Source organism: Anolis sagrei, chromosome 1 (assembly GCF_037176765.1).
Source record: "Anolis sagrei isolate rAnoSag1 chromosome 1, rAnoSag1.mat, whole genome shotgun sequence".
NCBI lineage: Eukaryota > Metazoa > Chordata > Lepidosauria > Squamata > Dactyloidae > Anolis > Anolis sagrei.
This window is the reverse complement of record NC_090021.1, coordinates 330,579,074-330,602,942: the sequence shown is the minus strand read 5'-3', so window position 1 is coordinate 330,602,942 and position 23,869 is coordinate 330,579,074. Positions and strand designations below refer to the sequence as shown.

The following is a 23,869-nucleotide window of genomic DNA, read 5'->3' as shown; positions in this document are numbered from 1 at the left end:
CAGAGCGGTTTCCAAGTAACATCATCAATACAACAGAGTAAACAACATAACAGAACATTAACAAAACAACATAAGCATAAAGTTATCACATTTTTTTGTCATTTCAGGAGCAACTTGAGAAACTGCAAGTTGCTTCTGGTGTGAGAGAATTAGCCGTCTGCAAGGACATTGCCCAGGGGAACACCTGGATGATTTGATGTTTTTATCATCCTTGTAGGAGGCTTCTCTCATGTCCCCACATGAGGAGCTGGAGCTGATAGAGGGAGCTCATCCGCCTCTCCCCGGATTTGAACCTGCAACCTTTCAGTCTTCAGTCCTGCAGGCACAGGGGTTTAACCCCCTGTGCCACCGGGGGCTCCAATTATCACAATAACACGTATATATTAAAAATAATCCTGCCTGTTCAGAGCAATTAAAAGGCCAGGTCGAGGCTAGTGCAAACTCAAAATATGAGGAATGTCATGCAGACGATGGAGTGAGCTTGTTTTTGATGATGGGTACCATCATAGGGACCTATGCTTGCTCTGTATATTTCCCTCTTAAAAAGAAGTTTTGAAATGACATATTGTTATATTGAAATTGTGTGAATGAGCTCCCTCTGTCAGCTCCGGCTACCCATACGGGAACATGGGAGACGTCTCCCAAAGGATGGTAAAACATCAACACATCCAGGCGTCCCCTGGGTGACATCCTTGCAGACGGCCAATTCTCTCACACCAGAAGCGACTTGCAGTTTCTCAAGTCACTCCTGACATGAAAAAACAACAACATATTATTCCAATAATACTGAACTACTCATGTTGCAGATAAAGAAATTGGAACACATTTTGGAATCTGTTACTGAAAATGAAAGCAAAGCCCAATCATAAATATAAAATTAACAAAGCAATATAAGCATAAAAAATCACAATAGCACATATATATTTAAAATAATCCTGCCTGTTCAGGCAATTTAAAAAGGTTGGGCCGAGGCAAATGCAATTTCTAGAGGACCCGGGAAATTAGATGCAATGCTATAGCAGGCTACAACAACAATAGGTATAGTCTATGGCTGTTCATTTCTGGGACCTAATAGGATGAAGTGACCTGGTTAATTGGTAGAAAAACATATGGCCATATTCAACAATATCTAGGGCTGAGCTAGAACTTGTTGTTCATTCGTTCAGTCATCTCCGACTCTTCATGACCTCATGGACCAGCCCACGCCAGAGCTCCCTGTCGGCCGTCACCACCCCCAGCTCCTTCAAGGTCAGTCCAGTCACTTCAAGGATGCCATCCATCCATCTTGCTCTTGGTCGGCCCCTCTTCCTTTTGCCTTCCACTTTCCCCAGCATAATTGTCTTCTCTAGGCTTTGCTGTCTCCTCATGATGTGGCCAAAGAGCTAGAACTAGTTGTTCTCAAAGGCTTGTTTAAACCTCCAGGTCGTTAAGCTCTTATGAAAGGAGGGGAGGGATGGGGACAGTCTTATTTCTCTAGGAAGGGCGTAGAATCACACGCAGCGGCCTTCATGTTGGAACTTCACACATGAGACCTTCAACCTGGAGCTTCTCTCACCGAAGCTTCTCATATCAGACCTTCTCACACTAAGGCTGACTAAGCTACAAGCACACCTGCATATATTGAAGTGCAGCTTTTGCTGAGGCATTGCACACATTTTAACCCTTTTAGTGCTTGAATCACATTTTTGTAATTAAAAAAACCTAGTTAATTTTTAATATTTCTGACAAAAATGTCTTATTTCCCAGCAGGGTGGTCCCAGTGGTCAGGAATCCAAGGTTGATGCAAACAAAGGCACAGGAAGCAAGCTGAGAAAATAGGCATCATACTCAGAAAGCAAAGAGGAAGTCAAAGAAAGAGGGACTTGACAGCTTTGCATTTCTATTAGGAGAGGAAAGCAGGGTATAAATATAATAGCAGCAGCAGCAACAACAACGATAATAATAGCAAGTCAGGTAAAGCAGGGGAAAGGAATTGACAGCCAAGTTCAGCCTTTGAAAATAGTCTAGGTCAAATAACAACTAGGCAAGGATAGTCTAAAGGCCATACCAAATGTCGAGACCAACAGATTGGTCACATAAAGAATCAAATATAGTCACATATAAAATTAGCTCTCAAGGTCTAGAACACCATATGATAAATATTGTACTGTCGAAGACTTTCATGGCCAGAATCACTGGGTTGTTGTAGGTTTTTCGGGCTGTACATCCAACTTCTAGAACATGACCATACAGCCTGAAAAACCTAATTATTTATTTATTTACAGCATTTATATTCCACCCTTTCACCTCACAGGGGACTCAGGGCAGATTACAAGGTACATATACATGGCAAACATTCATAGACACACAACATTCTATATATGACACAGAGGCAATTTAACATTTCTTGAGGGTATTTTGGGCACCAGGGGAGCTGTCCCTTCACCGACCATTTGTTACACTGATGAAGTACTTCCTCATTCTTTGCAAGCTTGCTGGAGAATTTTATGGCCTCGTAAATTAATTAAATTTGCCTCCCCACACATAGGTGGTACCTAATTTTCCTACTTGACAGATACAAGTGTATTTTGGGCTGCAAAGGTCAACAACAAGCTACACAAATTGGTTGGACGCTCACTCCGACCCGGACTGGCTTCAAACTCATGACCTTTCAGTCAGTAGTGATCTTAATGCAGCTGACTCCCAACCAGCTGTGCCACAGTCCCAGTGCAAAACCTACAACAACCCATGATAAATATTATTTCCAGCAGTTCCACAAGCCAGGTTTTGAGGCTTTTGTCATCACAGTAGGCTCTACTAGGAGCTCAGATTCATAATCTCACCCAACAGGGAGAATACTTTTCAAAATACTCGTCCTTCCATATAATGAGAAAATGAGCAAAGATTTAAAACTCTAGGATTGCACAGCGAAACTCTAGCCGTCACTATGGAGCCAGTTTGTCTGTATCTAAGCTATGCTGAATCTGAAATGTCAACAGAAATCCAAAACAATTTCATAGCAATTTTCAGCTTTCATGTAACTGGAGCTCACAGCTGAGCTGTCTGTTCCTTTTGCAAATTAAAGCTCTTCAGGAGCTGCTGAATCTGTGAGCGTTCCTGCTGGGATGTCAGCAGCAAGGCAATAAAACCACCTATTTATTCCTGTAAGTCCTCCTGAAACCAGGCTTCCCAGAATGGCAGTGCCTTGGCCTCGAATTGAGTTGATAATGAGAATAATTTTGAGGCTTCACTCTCATACATAATTCTACATGAGCTTCCAGTCCCCTCTTTTGGTGTCTGGTTTGAAGTATGTATCATTACCTCTGAAAATAGTTATATATCAATTTGTTAAATAGCTACAGACATTTTGCGGGGTGGAGACAATGTGTATTAGAATGGAAGCACTGGAAAGAAATGTTAACAGCAGGTACCCCATGGTTTTTAACAGCTGGCGTCCCATTACCAGGTTTCAAGTGTAATTGCATCAGTGTACTTTGTAAACCAGAAATGGCAGTTCTGCTTCCAAGTCTGGCCTCTGTGTTTTTGCAGCTTGTGCAGTTGAAGACCTCGACACAATCCGCTCTGGAGAACTGGAGAATATATGATGCAGTCTGGGGAGAAGTCAGGCAGATGCTTGCAAGAGCTTTGTATTACAGTGAGCATAGCAAGCCTTCGGTGATTACCTTTGACACTGTAAAGAACCAAGTAGCAGATCTCCAGGTAAGACCTGCTCAGAAAGACAAAGGAATACTTTAGACATAAGACATAAAACAAAAAAAGGAGAGTCTTCAAGGTCTCTGCTCCAAGGCTGCAGAAGTGGTTTTCCAGAGTGGTTAGGTTGTCCCTCTGCCTGTTTTCTTTCTGCTGATAGAGACCTTCAGGACAAGGGAGAGGCCTTCTTGGTAGTGGCCCCCCAGCTCTGGAATTCTCTCCCCAGAGAGATTAGGCTGGCTTGCACCCTGTCCATCTTTCGCAAAGAGTTAAAAACGTGGATGTTCCATTGTGCTTTTGATTGGTTGACTCCCCAGAAATTCCAGCTCCCAGTTATGACCCAAAACTCAGTCCCTGCACTTTACTACTGTTCCCTGCCCAGAAGTCTTAGTGTTCTGTCTCATATTGCCCTTGTGCTGTCGCACGCTGGGCCTGAAATAATATCCGTTTACAGGACGTTTTTTCTGTATGCCCAATGGGACACCGGGGTGCCTCAGCTGAAGGGCCCTTTAGATTTCCCAACACAAAGTTCTATTGAGGCTCAAGATAAGTTCAACAAAGTTCTTTATTTGTGCTTAAATCTTCAAACAAATGAATTAAACACTTCATAACCTTGGAAAACGGGTAGCTTCCTCAATCTGCTATCAAGGGGCAGGCAACCGGAAGTAAACTGTTCCTTTCTTCCTTAGGGAAATCCTTTGACCCCTCCCTGGGCAATCCCTCTTTACCTTGCTGGCATGAGGCCCCTACTCCCAGCTCCAAGCTGCTTTATGGATAGCCCAAGTGGTCCCTTACCAGGCAAGGTTCCTGTAGATCTGCCAAGCTGAAAGGTGTCCTTTAGTTTCTCCACGAAGGCTGTAGGAACTATTTTTTTAACCCCAGCAAAAGCTGGCTGTATTCCCCCAGCAAAACCTGAGGAAATTCCTTTACTCCCCCAGAGAGCTGTGAGAAGTGAAGCTTTTGTGCAGGTGGGAAAGAGAATCTCAGATGTCCTGCTGTTAGGCTTCAAACAGTGAGACTGAACAAAGGTTCTCCTTTGCCTCCAAAGCCCTGGGAAAAGGAGCGGGTCTAAAGATTCTAATGATGATTGCCAAGTTGTTGGCCTTATGATTGCAACCTGAGGGAAGCTACCTTATTGCAAAATGCATGGCTTAAATAGATTCATGCAAACTAGCAGTGCAAGAAAAGAAATTCAAATCTCCTGTCACTGCCATGCCAGCACAGCCCTTATCCCCAATTTTGTCATCTGGCACTTGCACTTTATCATCCCTGCCCTCATTTGATTTGTAACCCACTCCCCACCCCCACCCCCAAAAAGTGCCTAGAACTGTTTTGCTATTTCAGGTACTGGTTGTCTGTGTGATGGTTTTTGCACTGTGTTATGCTGTTGTTTGTTTTATTTTGTTTTTACTGCTGTTTTAATGAATTTTAATGTGTTATATTTTAACTATGTTTGCTTGGGCATGTCCCCATCTAAGCCACCCCAAGTCGCTTTGTGGTACAAAATAAAGTAGTAGTAGTAGTAGTAGTAGTAGTAGTAATTGTTGTTGTTGTTACTATTATTATTATTATTATTGGACTAGATAATTGCAAAGGACTAGAGTATTGTCACATGCACCTAAGGCAGGCATGGGCAACCTTTAGCCCTCCAGGTGTTTTGGACTTGAACTCCCACAACTCCTAACAGCTCACTGGCTCTTAGGAATTGTGGGAGTTCAAGTGCAAAACACCTGGAAGGCCCAAGTTTTCCCATGCCTGACCTAAGCAATACTTCCCTATGCCTGCTAGAGGCTGCCATCTGTGTTTTTAATTATATTGTCTTTATGAATCGTGCTGTAAGCTGTCTTGAACAGATAAAGAGATAAGGATAGCGCTCTCTCTCTCTCTCTCTCTCTCTATATATATATATATATACGCTTTCAGATTTATAACAAACTCTGTGGCAATTCTTTCCAGGGTCTCCAAGATAAAACAGAAAATAATGAAGAAATCTGGGCTAGGCTCCAAGCTGCTGTGGCTAACCTTAAGAAGCTGTGCGATCCCTTGTTTTTACAGCTTATTGAACATAAACACCAAAAGGCACGGACAAGGTATAATGAATACATGTTTAGTTTTTTTTTAAAAAGTAGAGCAAGTGAGGATTTTGCAATGTTCCAGATATGTAGGGATTGTAACTCTCATTACTTCTTACCTTTGGCTGTGGTTTTTTGGGGGTGTTTGGATTTGCAGTCCATCAGTATCTGGAAGGTCATATTAATGCTGTGTCTATGGTTTGGGAAGTCAGACATCTGTTATGTTAAGGCTCGGCCATCTAAATAAGAGAGAAAGAGAATAGACTTGCCATTGTCATTCATATTCCCTGGGATATGTCCATGCCCACCCGTAAGATGAGAAGAAAGTCAAGATTGGAAACTCTGGAAACCACGTCTGGATGTCTTACTTTTCAAGCAGTTTTCACCCATTGTTGCCCTCCAGATGTGTTATGCTTCTCTCTGTATTAGTTCTAGCCAGTGAACATCCAGGTCCCTGGTGATAGGTTCAATAGTCCAATACATATGGTAGGATTCCAGGTTGAGGAAGGTTGGCTTACTGTTTCACTTAAATAAAGGTGAATTGACTCAATCAAAGAAGCTCAGCCATGAGTTTGCTGTTGATCATCAGGGTTCCTAAAACTTTCTCATTCATAAGGTTGTCATAGGTCAAAGTTGTCTTCACTCCAAATAACAACAGTCTTCGTCAACAATGGAGCAATGTGTCTGAAGGAGATATTTAAAATTCCCTTCCTTTGTGGCCTGCAAAATTGGTTGATTCAGCCATTGTCAGGCATTGCATATGTGTGTAATACTTTACTTTGTTGAATTGTAATACAATGGTTGCTGATGACACGATAAATAAATACTTTACTTTGTGGTCAGGAGCTTGTTATGACCTCTGTTTATTTGTGTAATTTTAAGACTATGTTTTTTGTTGCATGTATTCATGTCATTTCCAACTTTTGGTGCCTTATGGGACTAAGAAAGTATAACCCACCCAATATCATTAAATGGTTGTCGTGGCTAAGTAGGGAATTAAACCCCAGTCTCCAGATTCTCATCCAACACTCAAGCCCTTATGACTCTCCAAACCACTATATATTTTCTTGGAAACTAATCATTGAGCTCAGAGGCTTGCTTCTGAGTAGGCTTGTGTAGGATTAAATGGTCGTACAGGTAAAACCAAACAGTAAATAAATAGCAACACTCAAAAAGCAGTGGAATTCCAGACAAGAATCAATCAGGGTCAGGTAACACCTCCCAACAAAGGATTCCCCGAGGCAGCAACCAGCCAGGCATTGAAGTTTCAAGGGCATTAAATACTCATCAAGGTGTCCAGTTGCAACATTCAGCAGGCAAGAGTTCTTTCTCTCACCCTGCACATTCCACACACATATAAACCTCACTTGCCTAGTTTCCAACAGACCCCTCAACTTCTGAGGATACCTGCCATAGATGTGGGTGAAACGTCAGGAGAGAAGGCTTCTGGAACATGGCCATACAGCCTGGAAAACTCACAGCAACCCAATAAAACCAAACAATTTTTGATATTTAAAATAATTTTACTGAACACATTTCTCTGATTTTTTCTAGAATGAGCCAGTGGAGAATTTTAAAGTTATTATTGTAATGATATTAAGGAAAAAGTAAAAGATGATTTTACTTTTTGATTTCTAATTTTGATAGGTGGGCATTGATAAACAAAGAAATTGAAGATCAACTGCAGAAAGCACAAACTTATTTGCCCCTTTGGAAGTCGTATGTAGATTTGTATGCTGAAGTGTCTGCCAAACTGGATAAACATGAAGAACAGTGCAATTCCCTTTTGGCGGTAAACATACCTGCGGGCTGTACAAGAGACTTCCTCAACGAGAAATCACAGGATGTGAAGGTAGGTCCATGGCATTGTAATAAGGTCTGGTTGATAATAAGCAGGAAGGATAATGGAAAGGAAAGATAGAAGACCCACTCAACCTCTTTTTAGTTCATTTAAAAACCCACCTCTCACCAAACTCCAAATCTCAGGATTCCATAGCATTTGGTCATGGGAGATGACGTGTCAAACCATACTAATTCTACAGTGTTGATCAGTGGTTCTCAACCTGTGGGTCCCCAGAAGTTTTGGCCTTCAACTCCCAGAAATCCTAACTGCTGGTAAACTGATTGGGATTTCAGGGAGTTGTAAGCCAAAAGACCTGAGGACCCACAGGTTCAGGACCACTGGTGTAGATGCCCCCATAGATCCTGTTTAATGAGAAAGCAAAATGGCTTTGACCCAGCCACATTGCTAGTGCTGGCTCTTCTGTTAGGTCTGGAGAAAAACAAGGGAAAGTGAGACACACCAATGGTAACTTCCATGCCAATGTGGTGATAAATCTTCTCCTAAGTTAAGCCTGGACATTAATGTCGATATATTGTGTTTTGTGGGAGAGGGCTCCACACCTTGGAAGACACCTTTAAAATGTGAACTAAGACCTGTAGCAAATTCATTTGACCTACAGACATGGATTTCATCAGCACCACATTAAAGATTTTCAGATAGAGTATTTATTTTAGAGTCTGCACTGAAGTTTTTCAGGTGGGATATGTTAAGAGTTATCCTCCCATTTGCTTAAGCAGAAGACTGCAAAATGTGGCCCTAAGTAGTGTACCTACTTCATTTAGGCGATCCCTCATCGCCCAAGGATGATGGTCCTCCAAGTCGAGTGTCTTGGGTGGCTGTGGAGCCCTATTCTTGATCCGCATGTTCTCCCGCAGTGAGCGCATCGGTTTCCAGGTGGAAAGTGGTCCCGGTTAGGGTTAGCTTGACGTGCCTTCCTCTTGGAAGGTCAGATGGCTAACAGGATCTTCGTACAGGGAGAGATCCACTCCCATGTTGCGGCAGCTCCACTGGCTACTTGTCTGCTTCCATGCTAAATACAAAGTCCTGGTCATTACCTTTAAAGCCCTAAACAGCTTGGGCCAAGGCTATTTGACCGATCACATCTCCTCTTACAAACCAGCCCAGGCACTGCGGTCATCAAAGGAGGCCCTGCTCTCCGTCCCACCCTCATCCCAAGCACGGTTGGTGGGAATGAGAGAGAGGCCCTTCCCCGTGGTTGCCCACAACCTCTGGAACTCCCTCCCTAAAGAAATAAAGCTGCCCCCTCCTTTAAAAAACATATGCTACTTTTGCACACTAGCATATGGAGAGGAGGAGGATCAAGTGGTTGAGAGATTGTTGCTGGGCCTCTGGTTGAGAATTATTTTTATTTCGGCGTCCCTGGTCCACACCAGCCCAACGACCACATACCCAACCCGCACTGTTTGGTGAACCCTTGCTGGCTGTTGTACACTAGTGTGGATGTTTTGTTTAGATTAGAATTTATTATAGAATTTTGTTTGGCTACGTGTGGTTTAATTTATTGATGTCAGGTAGAATTTACTGATGCTAGGTTTTTAATATGATGTTAAGTTTCAATGCTACTTTTATATGTGGGGTTTTTCTGGGATTTTATGTCAGTACTAGTGTTTTATGTAGGCATTTAATGTTTGCCATTGAATGTTTGCCTTTGGAGAGTGACCATACATCCCATTTCCGTTTGTTCCATCTTAAGTATTGTCCTCATGATGCACTTTCCCCCGTCCTTAATGAAGGCCTAACCTCACTGATTGTCCTTTTTGGGCTCCTCCCTCACAAATACACCTTTTCTCCTCCTTTCTCATCCAGGGTTTTATCATTTTATCTTGTGCATTTGGGCCGCCCATTGTGTTCGACTTTCTATTATGTTATTTTGCACTGTTTATTCTATCTTGTTGCTTTATGTATTTTATTGTGATGTAATTTTTTGTTGCTTTGTATTTTATTTTGCTGTATTGTATCTTGGGGCTTGGCCTCATGTTAGCCACCCCGAGTCCCTTTGGGGAGATGGTGACAGAGTATAAACAAAGTTGTTTATTATTATTATTATTATTATTATTATTGCCATTGTTATGTTGGAATCTGCCCTGAGTCCCCTTGGGGAGATAGGGCGGAATACAAATAATAATAATAATAATTATTATTATTATTATTATTGGCATGTTTCTCCCTTTCGCCCTCCATTCGTGCCTCTTCGAATTCCACAGCACTGCTGGTCACAGCTGACCTCCAGTTAGAGCGCTGAAGGGCCAGGGCTTCCCAATTACTATACTCAAGAATGGGAAATGCAACTATGGTGGACAGGAAAAGAGATTTAAGGATGGGCTTAAATCCATCCTTAAAAACTGTGGCATAGACATCGAGAACTAAGTAGTGTAGCATTGATGGGAAAAATCAAAGAACGAAGATGCTCAAAGCAATTTGATAAAGCTGGTACCTTGGCAGTCTTTCTTTATGGGTGGAGGAAGGGGATGAAGAATCTCTTCTGAAGTGTATAATTTAAAACAATTTTCACTTAACACCAACTACCTAGAAAATCGTGCTTTTTGGAAAAGAACCACAGCTGTGCTGTTAATGGGCATGGAGCAGGAATAAAATGTTAATTTACTGCCATTAAAGAGAAATTTCGCCAGTGTAACTCATGCCTGCCAGGCCCACTAAGCATTTTCCTGCTTTGCAAGCACGCCCTTTGGTCCAAATGGCTCTTTTATATTTAAAGCGATCCATCTTTTAATTTTTTCCCATTAGGCTTCCATGCGATTTATTAAGGTTGCAAATGCATTTCTAGCCATTCGGTTAAAAAAAGACCTGCAGAGAACTTTACTGCCAGTCACCTAAAACTGTTAGCAGAGAAAAAGGGGGAAAGGTTAGACTTAAAAGCACATCAAGTGTCCAAACGGATCCACAAGTGAAAAGAGTGTCATATTTTTTTTCCACCACCCCATCCATTAGAGTTCTTCTTTGGTATTATTCTTTACAAAAGAGAGAATTGTTTGATTCTTCTCCATGGCTATTGGGAAGGGACTACTATTAGCACCAGCTGGATTTAAAAGCAGCTTTGTATCTGGCAAAATTATTTGTGGGAAGAGAGGCACAGAATGGTTCCCCTGCAACGCTTCTACTAGGTAACATCTAATAAAATAGCCATAGTTACCGTGTGAGAAGCAAATTGAGAATACAGCTATAATGCATTTTTTAAAAGCCACAAACAAAGTTAAAAACTTGGCATTGTACTAAATTTCATCAAGTTTGCAGACGACACCAAATTGGGAGGGATAGCCAATAGTCCAGAGGACAGGAGCAGGATTCAAAACGATCTTGACAGATTAGAGAGAGGGGCCAAAACTAACAAAATGAAGTTCAACAGGGACAAATGCAAGATACTCCACTTTGGCAGAAAAAACAAAATGCAAAGATACAGAATGGGGGACAATGCCTGGCTTGAGAGCAGTATGTGTGAAAAAGATCTTGGAGTCCTCGTGGACAACAATTTAAACATGAGCCAACAATGTGATGTGGCGGCAAAAAAAAAGCCAATGGGATTTTGACCTGCATCAAGAGGAGCATAGTGTCTAGATCTAGGGAAGTCCTGCTCCCCATGCTCTATTCTGCTCTGGTTAGACCACACCTGGAATATTGTGTCCAATTCTGGGCACCACAATTGAAGAGAGATATTGAGAAGCTGGAATGTGTCGAGAGGAGGGCGACTCAAATGATCAAGGGTCTGGAGAACAAGCCCTATGAGGAGTGGCTTAAGGAGCTGGGCATGTTTAGCCTGAAGAAGAGAAGGCTGAGAGGAGATATGATAGCCATGTATAAATATGTGAGAGGAAGCCACAGGGAGGAGGCAGAAAGCTTGTTTTCTGCTTCCCTGGAGACTAGGACGCGGAACAATGGCTTCAAACTACAAGAGAGGAGAAACTACAAGAGAGGAGAGAGGAGATGTATTGTGTTGTTATTGTGGTGTTAATATTTGTATACTGTGTTTTTATGGTTTTAAATTGTATATCGTTGATTGACTTTTTACCCTTGTTGTAAACCGCATTGAGTCACCGGCTGGGCTGAGAAACTGTAAAGTAAATAAATAAATAAATTCCATCTGAACATGAGGAAGAACTTCCTGACTGTGAGAGCCGTTCAGCAGTGGAACTCTCTGCCCCGGAGTGTGGTGGAGGCTCCTTCTTTGGAAGCTTTTAAACAGAGGCTGGATGGCCATCTGTCAGGGGTGATTTGAATGCAATATTCCTGCTTCTTGGCAGGGGGTTGGACTGGATGGCCCATGAGGTCTCTTCCAACTCTTTGATTCTATGATTCTTTGACCACAATCTGGCAACATGGAGTAGCTCTGGTGTCACTGTAAGAATGTCCTCCGTTGTGCATGTGGCAGAGCTCAGGCTGCATTGTATTAAGTGGTTTGTGGTTTGCTCTTCTTTGCACTCGCATGTCGTGGACTCCACTTTGTAGCCCCATTTCTGAACGTTGGCTCTGCACCTCGTGGTGCCGGAGCGCAGTCCGTTCAGCACCTTCCAAGTCGCCGAGTCTTCTGGGTGCCCAGGGGGGTGTCTCTCGTTCAGTTTCAGCCATTTATTGAGATTTATTTATTATTTATTTATTTACTGAATTTATACACGACTTTTCTCACCCCTATTATGTTGGAAAATGGTTTCCAACAGAATAGTGGCAAAATTCAATGGCATACATACATGTGAAAACCAAAACATAATTTCTAGACAATAACACCTATATAAATAAAAATGTAATGTTTGTTTGTGGGATTAACATAACTCAAAAAACACTGGGCAAATTGTCACTGAATTTGGACACACCACACCTATTAGGCCAACAAGTCACCATCACTCATAAAAACACTGAAAAACACAGCAGAAGATACTTTAAAAGCAAAAAAAAAAATTATTTATCGTGTCAGGTATTACATTTTTGACAGAACAAACAAACAAACATACAAAAGACACAGAGTTTGCAAGCTTGGTAGTTGATTAAATGTCCTTTGACAAGTATCTGGCCACTTGGAGTGCTTCTGGTGTTGCCGCAAGAAGGTCCCCCATTGTGCATGTAGCAGGGCTCGAGTTGCATTGCAGCAGGGCTCAGGTTGCATTGCTCGCATGTTGTGGATTCCACTTTGTAGCCCCATTTCTTGGCTCTGCATCTCGTGGTGCCAGAGCGCAGTCTGTTCAGCGCCTTCCAAGTTGCCCAGTTTTCTGTGTGCCCAGGGGGGAGTCTCTCATTGGGTATCAGCCATTGATTGAGGCTCTGAGTTTGAGCCTGCCACTTTTGGACTCTCACTTGCTGAGGTGTTTCAGCGAGTGTCTCCGTAGATCTTAGAAAACTATTTCTTGATTTAAGTCGTTGGCATGCTGGCTGATGCCCAAACAAGGAATGAGCTGGATATGTCTCTGCCTTGGTCCTTTCACTATTGGCTGCTACTTCCCGGCGGATGTCAGGTGGTGCAATGCCAGCTAAGCAGTGTAATTTCTCCAGTGTTGTAGGGCACAGACACCCCGTGATAATGCGGCATGTCTCATTAAGAGCCACATCCACTGTTTAGTGTGGTGAGTTGTGTTCCACCCTGGGCATGCGTTCTCAGCAGCAGAGTAGCATAGCACAAGGGTGGATGTCTTCACTGTGTCTGGTTGTGATCCCCAAGTTGTGCCAGTAAGCTTTCGTATGATATTGTTTCTAGCACCCACTTTTTGCTTGATGTTCAGGCAGTGCTTCTTGTAGGTCAGAGCACGGTCCAGAGTGACTCCCAGGTATTTGGGTGCGTTGCAATGCTACATTGTATGCACAAAACCACATATATATACATAAACACAAATATATTTACACAAAACATATATACACAGACTGGGCCACAGCAATGCATGGCAGGTGTTGGCTAGTATATTATAAATTAAGAACCTTAACCATATTAATACAACAACATTTAGACATTAAAACATAAAATTGAAACATCAACAATACAATAACATTTATATTAAAATCAGCCCATTAAAGGGTTCTGGTTTTTAGCCTGCCACTTTTGGACTCTTTCTTGCTGAGGTGTTCCTGTGATTATCTCTGTAGATCTTAGAAAGCTGTTTCTTGATTTAAGGCATTGGCTTGATGGCTGATATCTGAACAGAGATGGGCCGGAGATGTCACTGTCTTGGTCCTTTCATTATTGGCTGCTACTTCCCGATGAATGTCAGGTGGTGTGATACTGGTTAAACAGTATAATTGTTCCAGTGGTGAAGGGTGTAGCCATCCTGTTATAATGTGGCATGTCTCATTAAGAGCCACATCCATAGTTTTAATGTGGTGAGATATATTCTACACTGAGCATGCATATTCAGCAGCAGAGTAGCAAAGCCCAATTGAATCATCCATCACCTACACACAGGAAGTCAAAGGGAGTTAAACTACTTAATCCAGGGGTGTCAAACCCATTTTCAATGAGAGTCTCATCAGTCTCATGGTCTTCAAGGGCCATTGAATCCCTGGATGGAAAATCCATGGATACAGAGGGCAAACTATCCTTTTTTTACATAGTGCTCTTTAGTTTCTACCCAGTTTCGATCCCCAGAGCTCACTGAATGACAACTACCATCACTCTTGATTATCTTCCATGTGGACTGGGGATAATAGTGATTGCATCCCAACAACACTTGTGGCTCTGAGGTTGGGGAAAGGATAAACGGCATTTTAACTCCAGACATCATATCCCTAAGCTTTGTATTTAAATGTAAACCCCAGAATCCTGTCTAAACAGAACAAACTGCAGCGTTCCAGATGTTACTATATCACAACTCCCATCAGCTCTAGTCATGATGCCTAATGATGAGGAATACAGGAGTTGTAGTTCAGCATCTGGAAGACAACATAAAATGACATGATGGGACAGATTTGACCTGTGTGTCTTGTGTTTGACACATTTGACCTAATGTCTTTTAATCTGTTTTGCCTTCCTTCTAGAAGCTACAACTTGGCCTTCAAAACATCAAAAGAAGCAGCCTCCAGGTTTCTGAGCTGGCAGATCAAATTACTCAGCTGGTAGCGCCAACATCACAGCCTCTTCTTCTGGAGAAACTCCAGCCACTTCAAAGGGCCTCCCGTTTGGAAAAGATGTTGCAGATGAAAGCAAGTGAATTTCAGGTATTTCTCAGAAGGTTGTTTTAGTATTGGGTTGTTGTAGGTTTTTTCGGGCTATAGAGCCATGTTCTAGAGGCATTCTCTCCTGAAGTTTTGCCTGCATCTATGGCAAGCATCCTCAGAGGTTGTGAGGTCTGTTGGAAACTAGTAAAATTGGGTTTATAATGTTTTAGTATTGTTAACATCTAGCTGTAAGTGCTTCCATAAGTGGGGAGGGATGGGTGTTTGCATAATGTTTCCTAACATGTTTGGAAAATGCCTTTTGCCAACAAGAGATAACATCAAGGTGCAAGTGGCATCAAGGTTCAAATTACATTTTGGCCAAGATCCTGTTGGCTTTTGTAATTATGATGCCATGGGCGGTCACAGCACTTTGCAATGGAATGGGTACAGCAGTGTTTCTCAACCTGGGGGTCGGGACCCCTGAGGGGGTCGCGAGGGGGTGTCAGAGGGATCGCCAAAGACTATAGGAAAACACAGTATTTTCTGATGGTCATGGGGATTCCATGTGGGAAGTTTGAGCCAATTCTATCATTGGTGGAGTTCAGAATGTTCTTTGATTGTAATGAACTATAAATCCCAGCAACTACAACTCCCAAATGTCAAGATCTATTTTCCCCAGACTCCACCAGTGTTCACATTTGGGCATATTGAGTATTCATGCCAAGTTTGGTCCAGATCCACCATTGCATGAGTCCACAGTGCTCTCTGGATATAGGTGAACTACAACTCCCAAACTCAAGGTCAATGCCCATCAAACCCTTCCAATGTTTTCCATTGGTCATGGGAGCCAAGTTTGGTTCAAATCCATTGCTGGTGGAGTTCGGAATGCTCTTTGATTATAAGTGAACTATAAATCCCAGCAACTACAACTCCCAAATTACAAAATCAATCCTCGCCCAACCCCACTAGCATTCACATTTGGGTGTATTGGGTATTTGTGCCCAGTTTGGTCCAGTGAATGAAAATGCATACTGCATATCCGATATTTACATTATGATTTATAACAGTAGTAAAATGACTGTTATGAAGTAGCAATGAAAACAATATTATGATTGGGGGTCACCACAACATGGGGGACTGTATTAAGGGGTCATGGCATTAGGAAGGTTGAGAACCACTGGGCTACAGCCACTGCTAGAGATTTAAATGGGAATGGGTGTGTGTGGGAAAAACAACCTGTTTCTTTTGGGAAATGAAAATCTCCATAACTTTTTGGATATTTCATGGTCTTTGGAAAGGGATGGTCTTGTTAGAAGTCACAACCTTTTGAATAATGATGCCTTTTGGTAGAAGCATGACCTTAGAGTTATAACCCTTTTGGGAAAATTGCATTCACCAGCATATGTGTTTGTGTGTGTGTGCGCACAGTAGAGTTTCAGAAGTGTTCTTTTTCGTTGCCCCAAAACATCAACTCTCCCTTAAAATATATTTGCCTTTAAATCATGCTCTCAAGAGACAAAAATAAGCAGACATCTTCAAAAGTAACCTAGTTGGTTTACTCACAAACTTTATGTATTCAGCATACAGGTACTTTGCTTATCAATCCAGTTACAAATAGATTTGAAGTAGTTTCTCTGTGAGGTAACACAGGGCATCTTTAATCAAATCCATAGTCCAAAGCATTTCCCAGTTCTTAGAGTCTAATAGAGTCTCTGTCTAGTCTGTTTCAACTAACTTCTAAAAGAATACATTTGTTTCTGTTGAAGTCTCTAAGCATACAATTACTGCATTGAAGTCTAAACTGAATTATTCTAAAATGGAGTCTGAGTCCTAAACAAGCCCAGTTCTGGTCACATGGTCTGCAGCCCCTCCCACAACAAAAGAGTTAAGGAAAACTGCAAAGAAATGCACACACATACAATACAGTTATTAATTATATACATAACGAACAACTATTGGAGACTTGAGAAGGTTGCTATTTCCAACAGTTCCAACCCCCCAAGTCTTTTTTCCCAGAAAGATAGGAAGAAAAGTATTATTTTCTTTGTAAATGATGCACAAAATACTTAAGACAAGCTTTTCACATATTTAATGTCATAAAATAAATAATTTATGTTCAGGTTCTCAAGATTATAACAAAAAGTGTAAGAATTAAATGTCATTAATGGATTGTAAGAAGAAAGCCCCATGAGGAGCTCTTCATTTCTCTTTTGTTCACTTATGTACTAATTTCTTTCCTCAGTTTGCCCTTTTGCAACTAGAGGGCTTTGAGAAGTGTTTAGAAAAACTGGAAAACCACCTTAAAGTTTATACAGAAGCACAAGATCATCTAAATCAAGAAGATAACAGCTCAGATCGTCTCATGGTAAGTCTAAATCAATGCACTTATGATAGAATTTGGCTCATGGGGGCCAAATGTGTAGCCCTGAGGATCCCCCCCCCCCCAAAAAAAAAAACCCTACAAAACTCCCACATAACTAAAAATAATGGATCCCTATATGAAGTTGTAGACATCTAATTTGGAAAGTTAGCTTGATGTTTTAGTACTGAGCCACCTTGAGTGAACACCTCGCTTGTCAGGTATTTATTTACTTATTTACTTATTCACAGTACTTATATTCCACTCTTCTCATCCCAAAGGGGACTCAGGGTGAATCACAGAACACATATATGGCAAACATTCAATGCCAATTATACAATGACAAGACAAGACAACAGATAGAGGTATATTTAGGCTTTTTCTCATCATTGGGCATCTTTTGGAAGCTGGCCGAAGAGCTTTCTTTGTTCGTAAACTTTCCTCCGAAACGCTGTGCCTAAAATACCTCTCCACTTAATGCGGTTCCTATTCATCTATTCACATTACTGTTTTTGATCCACTAGGTGGGCAGAGGAGCTGGGCTGAAGCTCAGGAGCTCACCCTAACCCGGCTTCGGACTGTCAACCTTTCGGTTGGCAAGATTTACTGCAGCTGGTGATTAATCTACGGTGCTAAAGCTGACCCCATATCTGGAGAGTTTGCCTTCTCTTCCACACACATTAAAGCATTGCCTCCCTTATATACCCTGTATGGAAGGACATTTGCAAATAACCCAAAGAAGTTGGTGTTCCTAGCATATTCTGATATAGTCTTGTCCTTTCCAGAGCCAGATGTTGGGCCTTACTGCTTTGACACCTGAAATGGAGACTCTAAACGAAGTCAGTTTTAAGTTGCCTCTCAGCGATGTCACTGCAAAGAGATTGCAGAGCCTGAACTGGCAGTGGTCCCAGAAGACAGCAATGGTTCTGGAACAATGCAGGTATACTTTCTCCTCTCTTTCAAGCCTTAACAATTGATGTTCACATTGTGTTACTTGCAACACAGAGTCTGAATTTGTTTCTCATTTTCCAAATCATATATTAAGACCTTTGTATTATAAATGCTTCATTTTGTTCTCTTGCATGCAAAAATGAAAAGTCTTATTTTTTTCCTCCTGACCAGGTGAAATGAGGTTATTGATGTCTTTTCAAAAACATCACTTAGTTCTGAGTTAGTCTGAGTTAGTGCTTTCCATGTTCCTGGATTAGTGTTTGGGCATACTATGCTGCTGTTGACAAGTCTACATAGGGACCACCAAACGCAGCATTGCCCAAACACGAACATGAAAGAACATGAAAGGCTCTGCAAACTACTCCAACCAGAGAAGTCAGCCATAGCAGAGCACCTGATGAACCAACCTGGACACAGCATATTATTGGAGAACACAGAAATGCTGGACCACACCAACAACCACCATGTCAGACTACACAGAGAAGCCATTGAAATCCACAAGCATGTGGACAATTTCAATAGAAAGGAAGAAACCATGAAAATGAACAAAATCTGGCTACCAGTATTAAAAAAAACTCTAAAATTAAAACAGCAAAGCAGCAGAGGGAAAACAATCAGGGACATCTAATCACCTCTCAACAAAAGATTGCTCTAGGCACTGCCAGGCCATCAAATGCTAATCAAGGTGGTCAGTTGAAACATTCACACCTCACTACCTCTGAGGATGCTTGCTATAGATGCAGGCGAAACATCAGGAGAGAATGCCTCTAGACCATGGCCATATAGCCCGAAAAAACCTACAACAACCCATTCACACCTAACTCCAACAGGCAAGAGTTCTTTCTCCCACCCTAGACATTCCAGAGATATATAAATCTAAATTTCCTAGTTTCCAACAGACCTCATAACCTCTGAGGATGCTTTCCATAGATGCAGGCAGAACATCAGGAGAGAATGCTTCTAGAACATGGCCATATAGCCTGAAAAACCTACAACAACCCATTCATGACAATTCTTTTGATCTGTTCCTATGATGACAGTGATGGTGATAAGGATTAAAACTGTCATTTGAAAGAGGGCAGCTGTGTTTGATTTCTTTTATTTATTTATTTATTTTACCCTCTTTTAAAAATTGCAGTGAACTGCAAACCATTCAGGCAGATGACAAACGGTTTCTCCAACAATGTCAAAACTGGGTGCATTTCCTGGAGAGAATGAAGGAAGGTTTGAAAGAGAACGTGGCAGGCACACACGAGGGGCTGAAGGAGCAGCAGAGAGAATATGAGGTAATGTTCCTGAATATTTGAGGCCTGATCAAAAAAATGCTGTGCATTTAGAAGAGAGCCATTGAAATTGAGGGATTTGGTTTATTGGGATCCCATTGATTCAATGTGACTCCTTTAGTTGGGATTTGCAGTTTGATTTAGACTTAAGTAACCCAAATAGGCTGAGAGTTTTCTAAAGTTTCTTTACAAACTTGGGTCATTTAAAGTGCCCTGTTCATAACATGCTTTAACCCTTTTTAATGGAGGGTATGTAATAATAATAATACATTTTTGTCTGATGTTTACAGATACTGCAAGCAGAGATTTCTGTTCATCAGCAGATTTTTAACTGTATTATGTCCAAAGCTCTTCAAATGCTTGAATCAGGAGAAGCAGAAAACCGGTAACATTTTTATTTGATTGGTGTTTACTGTCAAGGTAGAAAGTGGAGAGAGGCATTCTGAGTCCAAAATCCATAGTTATAAGAAAGGAGAAATTATATAAATGACAGTGCCTGGACCAGTTAATCTGGAGACCGAGTAGAGGCAGAACCACATTTATGTTATTCCTAAGATGAGCATCGAAAAATTACTTTTTGGATGGCATGCTAAGACTGTCTCTAGACAGCATGACTATCATCCAAAGAAGTAACTTTTCCAAATCCTATATCTGAGCAGTGACTTAGTGAAAACTAAGTCATGAAGGACATTTTTGTGTCATATTTATTTTATTTATCATGTCAGAGGCAACCAGACAATTGTATTACATTTCTAACAGAACAAAACGAACAAACAGACAAAACACAAAGTTTTCAAGCTTAGTAATTGATTCAATGTCCTTTGACCATTATCTGGACACTTGGAGTGCCTCTGGTGTTGCCACAAGGAGGTCCTCCATAGTGCACGTAGCAGGGCTCAGGTTGCATTGCAGCAGGTGGTCAGTGGTTTACTCTTCTCCACACTCGCATGTCGTGGATTCCACTTTGTGGCCCCATTTCTTAAGATTGGCTCTGCATCTCGTGGTGCCAGAGCACAGTCTGTTCAGTGCCTTCCAAGTCGCCCAGTCTTCTGTGTGCCCAGGGGGGAGTTTCTCATTTGGTATTAGCCATTGATTGAGGTTCTGTGTTTGAGCCTGCCACTTTTGGACTCTCGCTTGCTGAGGTGTTCCACCAAGTGTCTCTGTAGATCTTGGAAAACTATGTCTTGATTTAAGTCATTGACATGCTGGGCGATACCCAAACAAGGGACAATCTGGAGATGTCACTGCTTTGGTCCTTTCACTATTGGCTGCTACTTCCCGGTGGATGTCAGGTGGTGCAATACCGGCTAAACAGTGTAATTTCTCCAGTGGTGTAGGGCGCAGAAACCCCGTGATAATGCGGCATGTCTCATTAAGTGCCACATCTACTGTTTTAGTGTGGTGAGATGTGTTCCACACTGGGCATGCGTACTCAGCAGCAGAGTAGCATAGCACAAGGGCAGATGTCTTCACTATGTCTGGTTGTGTCTTGCTATTTTTTTTTTATTAGTAACATGCGCTTTTCTGGGTATTTATTTATTTATTTATCGTGTCATCAGCAACCATTGTATTACAATTCCAACAGAGCAAAACATAACATTGTTTGTTTGCTTTTCTGGGTAAGAAAATCTAATATATTCATACTGTAATTCTGGACAGCCTTACCTTTGTGTAAGACACTTTGAACTTTATGGGGCTTACATCTGAGGAGGCCAGCACAATAAAGGTTGCTTGGTATGGAGGAGCCTACCCATGTGTGTTTATGTTCATTAGGTTTCACCGCTCTTGCATTCTGGGTTCTGGATTTTGTTGCATTCATTAGATTAGGTTATTCTTCCCCAACCTAGTTCCCACCTAATATGCTGGAGGACAAATCCCATCCGTCATAGCCATCATGGTTTTATTAGCTGGTGTTGTTAGGAGGTGTAGTCTAACTCATCTGGAGAAACCCTACTTTTTCGGAGGAAGCACTGATGGAATCATTCCAGGAGTTGCATGTGACGTCTGTAGACAGTCCACGTCTCACAGGCGTATAGCAGGGTTGGGAGAACAATAGCTTTATAAACAAGCACCTTGGTATCCCTGTGGATGTCCTGGTCCTCAAACACTCTCTGCTTCATTGGGGAAAATGCTGCACTCGCAGAGCTCAGGCGGTATTGAATTTCAGTGTCAATGTTGACTTTTGTGGAGAGGTGGCTGCCAAGGTATCGGAAATGGTCAACATTTCCTAATGTTACCCCATTAAGCTGTATTTCTGGCATTGTAGAGGGATTGGCTGGTGACTGCTGGAAGAGCACTTTGGTTTTCTCAATATTTAATGAAATTTCTTACTAATGCATGAATGGATTTTTGTTGTAAAAATGGCATATATCATGCTTGGGGTCATAGATCAAATAACAGATTCAAACCCGCAACAAGTTAAGATATTATCCAAGATCAGCTCAATTATTTGGGATGCTGAGACAGATGCTTAGTGAGTAATGCGTCTCAACTACAATAGCTCTGTATCAACCTCATCAAACTAGAGAAAAAATCCACTTAAAATCCAGTTTCTGCCTCCTGCAGAATTCCGGGGTTTGCAGTTTAGGGAGGAGCCTTTAACAGCCTCAGTAAACTACAAACCCTAAAATTCTGCAAGAGGCAGAAACTGGATTTTAAGTGGATTTTTTCTCTAGTGTGTTGAAGTCAATTACATTTTTTGTTCTTGTCAAGAGCGACTTGAGAAACTGCAAGTTGCTTTTAGTGTGAGAGAACTGGCTGTCTGCAAGGGACGTTGCCCAGGGGATGCCTGGATATTTTACCATCTTGTGGGAGGCTTCTCTCATGTCCCCACATGGGAAGCTGGAGCTGACAGACAGGAGCTCACCCCACTCCCCGGATTCAAACTGCCGACCTTTTGGTCAGCAGTTCTGCCAGCACAAGGGTTTAACATAATTAATTATCACCTAATTAATGGTTTAATTTGCTCTTTTTTCATGACACTCTGCAGTGGAACTAGCCCTAGCTACTGTTTGTCATGCCTCTTTCTCCCACTGTTTCAGGACCGAGTTTATCTCCAAACTCACCGTGTTGAAGGAACAATGGCAAAGTGTGGTCCACATGGCTCAGAAGAGAAAGAGCCAAATTGATGCCCTTGTAAAGCAGTGGCAGAAATTCACAACCTTGTCTCAGGACCTCGCAAGATTCCTCACAGATACAAATGGCTTGATAGCTGCTACAAAGAGCCAGGACAAGTACAGCTTCGACCAAGTCAGGAATCTGAGCCATGATTTCAAGGTTAGAGCTCTTTTTCTCGCAATTAGCTACACCATTGAACAAGGAATTAGCAATATGTCCAAATGAACTTGTGTGGTATTATGTAAATAATGTTGAAATTAGACCTGGGAGAGACATGGGTTCAAATCCTGGTTCTGCACTTATTGTTGGCGCTTAAGTTGGACTAGGCACATGCCACCCCATCTTTCAGTAAGTCTCTGACCTACTATAGCAGGCCTGGGCAAACTTGGGCCCTCCAGGTGCTTTGGACTTCAACTCCCACAATTCCTAACAGCCAGTATGAATTAATATGGACATTCTTGAAAGGACTGTTCTGAAGAGTATCCTTTTCATGCTAATAATATTCAGTCATTTCCTTATTGTTTCATAGCTATATGTAAATGTTGGGTGATTCAGGTTCACACATGTTTGGTTGGCTTCTTTTTAGAACACACAAATCCTTCTTCGGAGATGGCAAAGCAGGTACTCATTGGCCTTGGACACGGGTGGAAATTTACTTGGGGTAGCAGCCCCTGAAGCAAAAGCTGCCATTCAACGTGAGATGAGCCACTTGCAGGAGAACTGGGGCAATACCCAACTTCAAGTGGAGAAGATGACAAAGCAGCTCCAAAGCACTATAGAGGTATAGTTTGCACAGCCCAGTCATTTCTATTGGTAGTGGTGCCTAGTGAGAGTTTAGAATCCCCATAATCATATAATAGGTACAATTTTTTTCATGTGAGGAGCGACTTAAGAAACTGCAAGTCACTTCTGGTGTGAGAGAATTAGCTGTCTGCAGAGATGTTGCCCACGGGACACCTGGATGTTTTACCATCCTGTGGGAGGCTTCTCTCATGTCCTTGCATGGGAAGCTGGGTCTGACAGACAGGAGCTCACCCCACTCCCCGGATTCGAACTGCCAACCTTTCAATCAGTAGTCCTGCTGGCATAAGGGTTTAACCCATTGCACCCTCGGGGGATCCAGTAGGTACAATAAGACCCCCTTATCTGTGGAATTCATGTGCCATGGTATCTCTTACTTGTGTTGACCTCTCCCAGACATGTTTGTGGGCATCTCTTGGCCCTCAAGCATGACTCTATGAAGTGCTTAAATTGGACATTGACTTCCTGACTTAAGAATCTGAGAATGCAACAAGAAAAAAGTTGGTAGTGCATGGGGATAGGGGGATCCTGGCCAGACAAACCATTGTTTCCAAGCCCCCATTAAGTCTATACAGAACCCTGTATTTTCCAACAATAATTGACTACTTAAACTTAGAGGGTGAAGTTTCAGCAGTCAACTGTG

General features: G+C 42.0%; 1 protein-coding gene across 1 annotated transcript in view; it reads left to right on the top strand.

Moving 5' to 3' along the window:
• The window catches only part of SYNE2 (spectrin repeat containing nuclear envelope protein 2), a 343,575-nt gene that overhangs the window by 260,962 nt on the left and 58,744 nt on the right, over positions 1–23,869 (top strand). The window contains exons 83-92 of the mRNA XM_067468497.1: positions 3,529–3,699; positions 5,647–5,780; positions 7,410–7,614; positions 14,596–14,775; positions 16,958–17,080; positions 17,860–18,014; positions 19,164–19,311; positions 19,599–19,693; positions 22,350–22,584; positions 23,012–23,206. Of these exons, the coding sequence (XP_067324598.1) occupies positions 3,529–3,699; positions 5,647–5,780; positions 7,410–7,614; positions 14,596–14,775; positions 16,958–17,080; positions 17,860–18,014; positions 19,164–19,311; positions 19,599–19,693; positions 22,350–22,584; positions 23,012–23,206 (1,641 nt within the window). The remainder of the gene's footprint in view (positions 1–3,528; positions 3,700–5,646; positions 5,781–7,409; positions 7,615–14,595; positions 14,776–16,957; positions 17,081–17,859; positions 18,015–19,163; positions 19,312–19,598; positions 19,694–22,349; positions 22,585–23,011; positions 23,207–23,869) is intronic.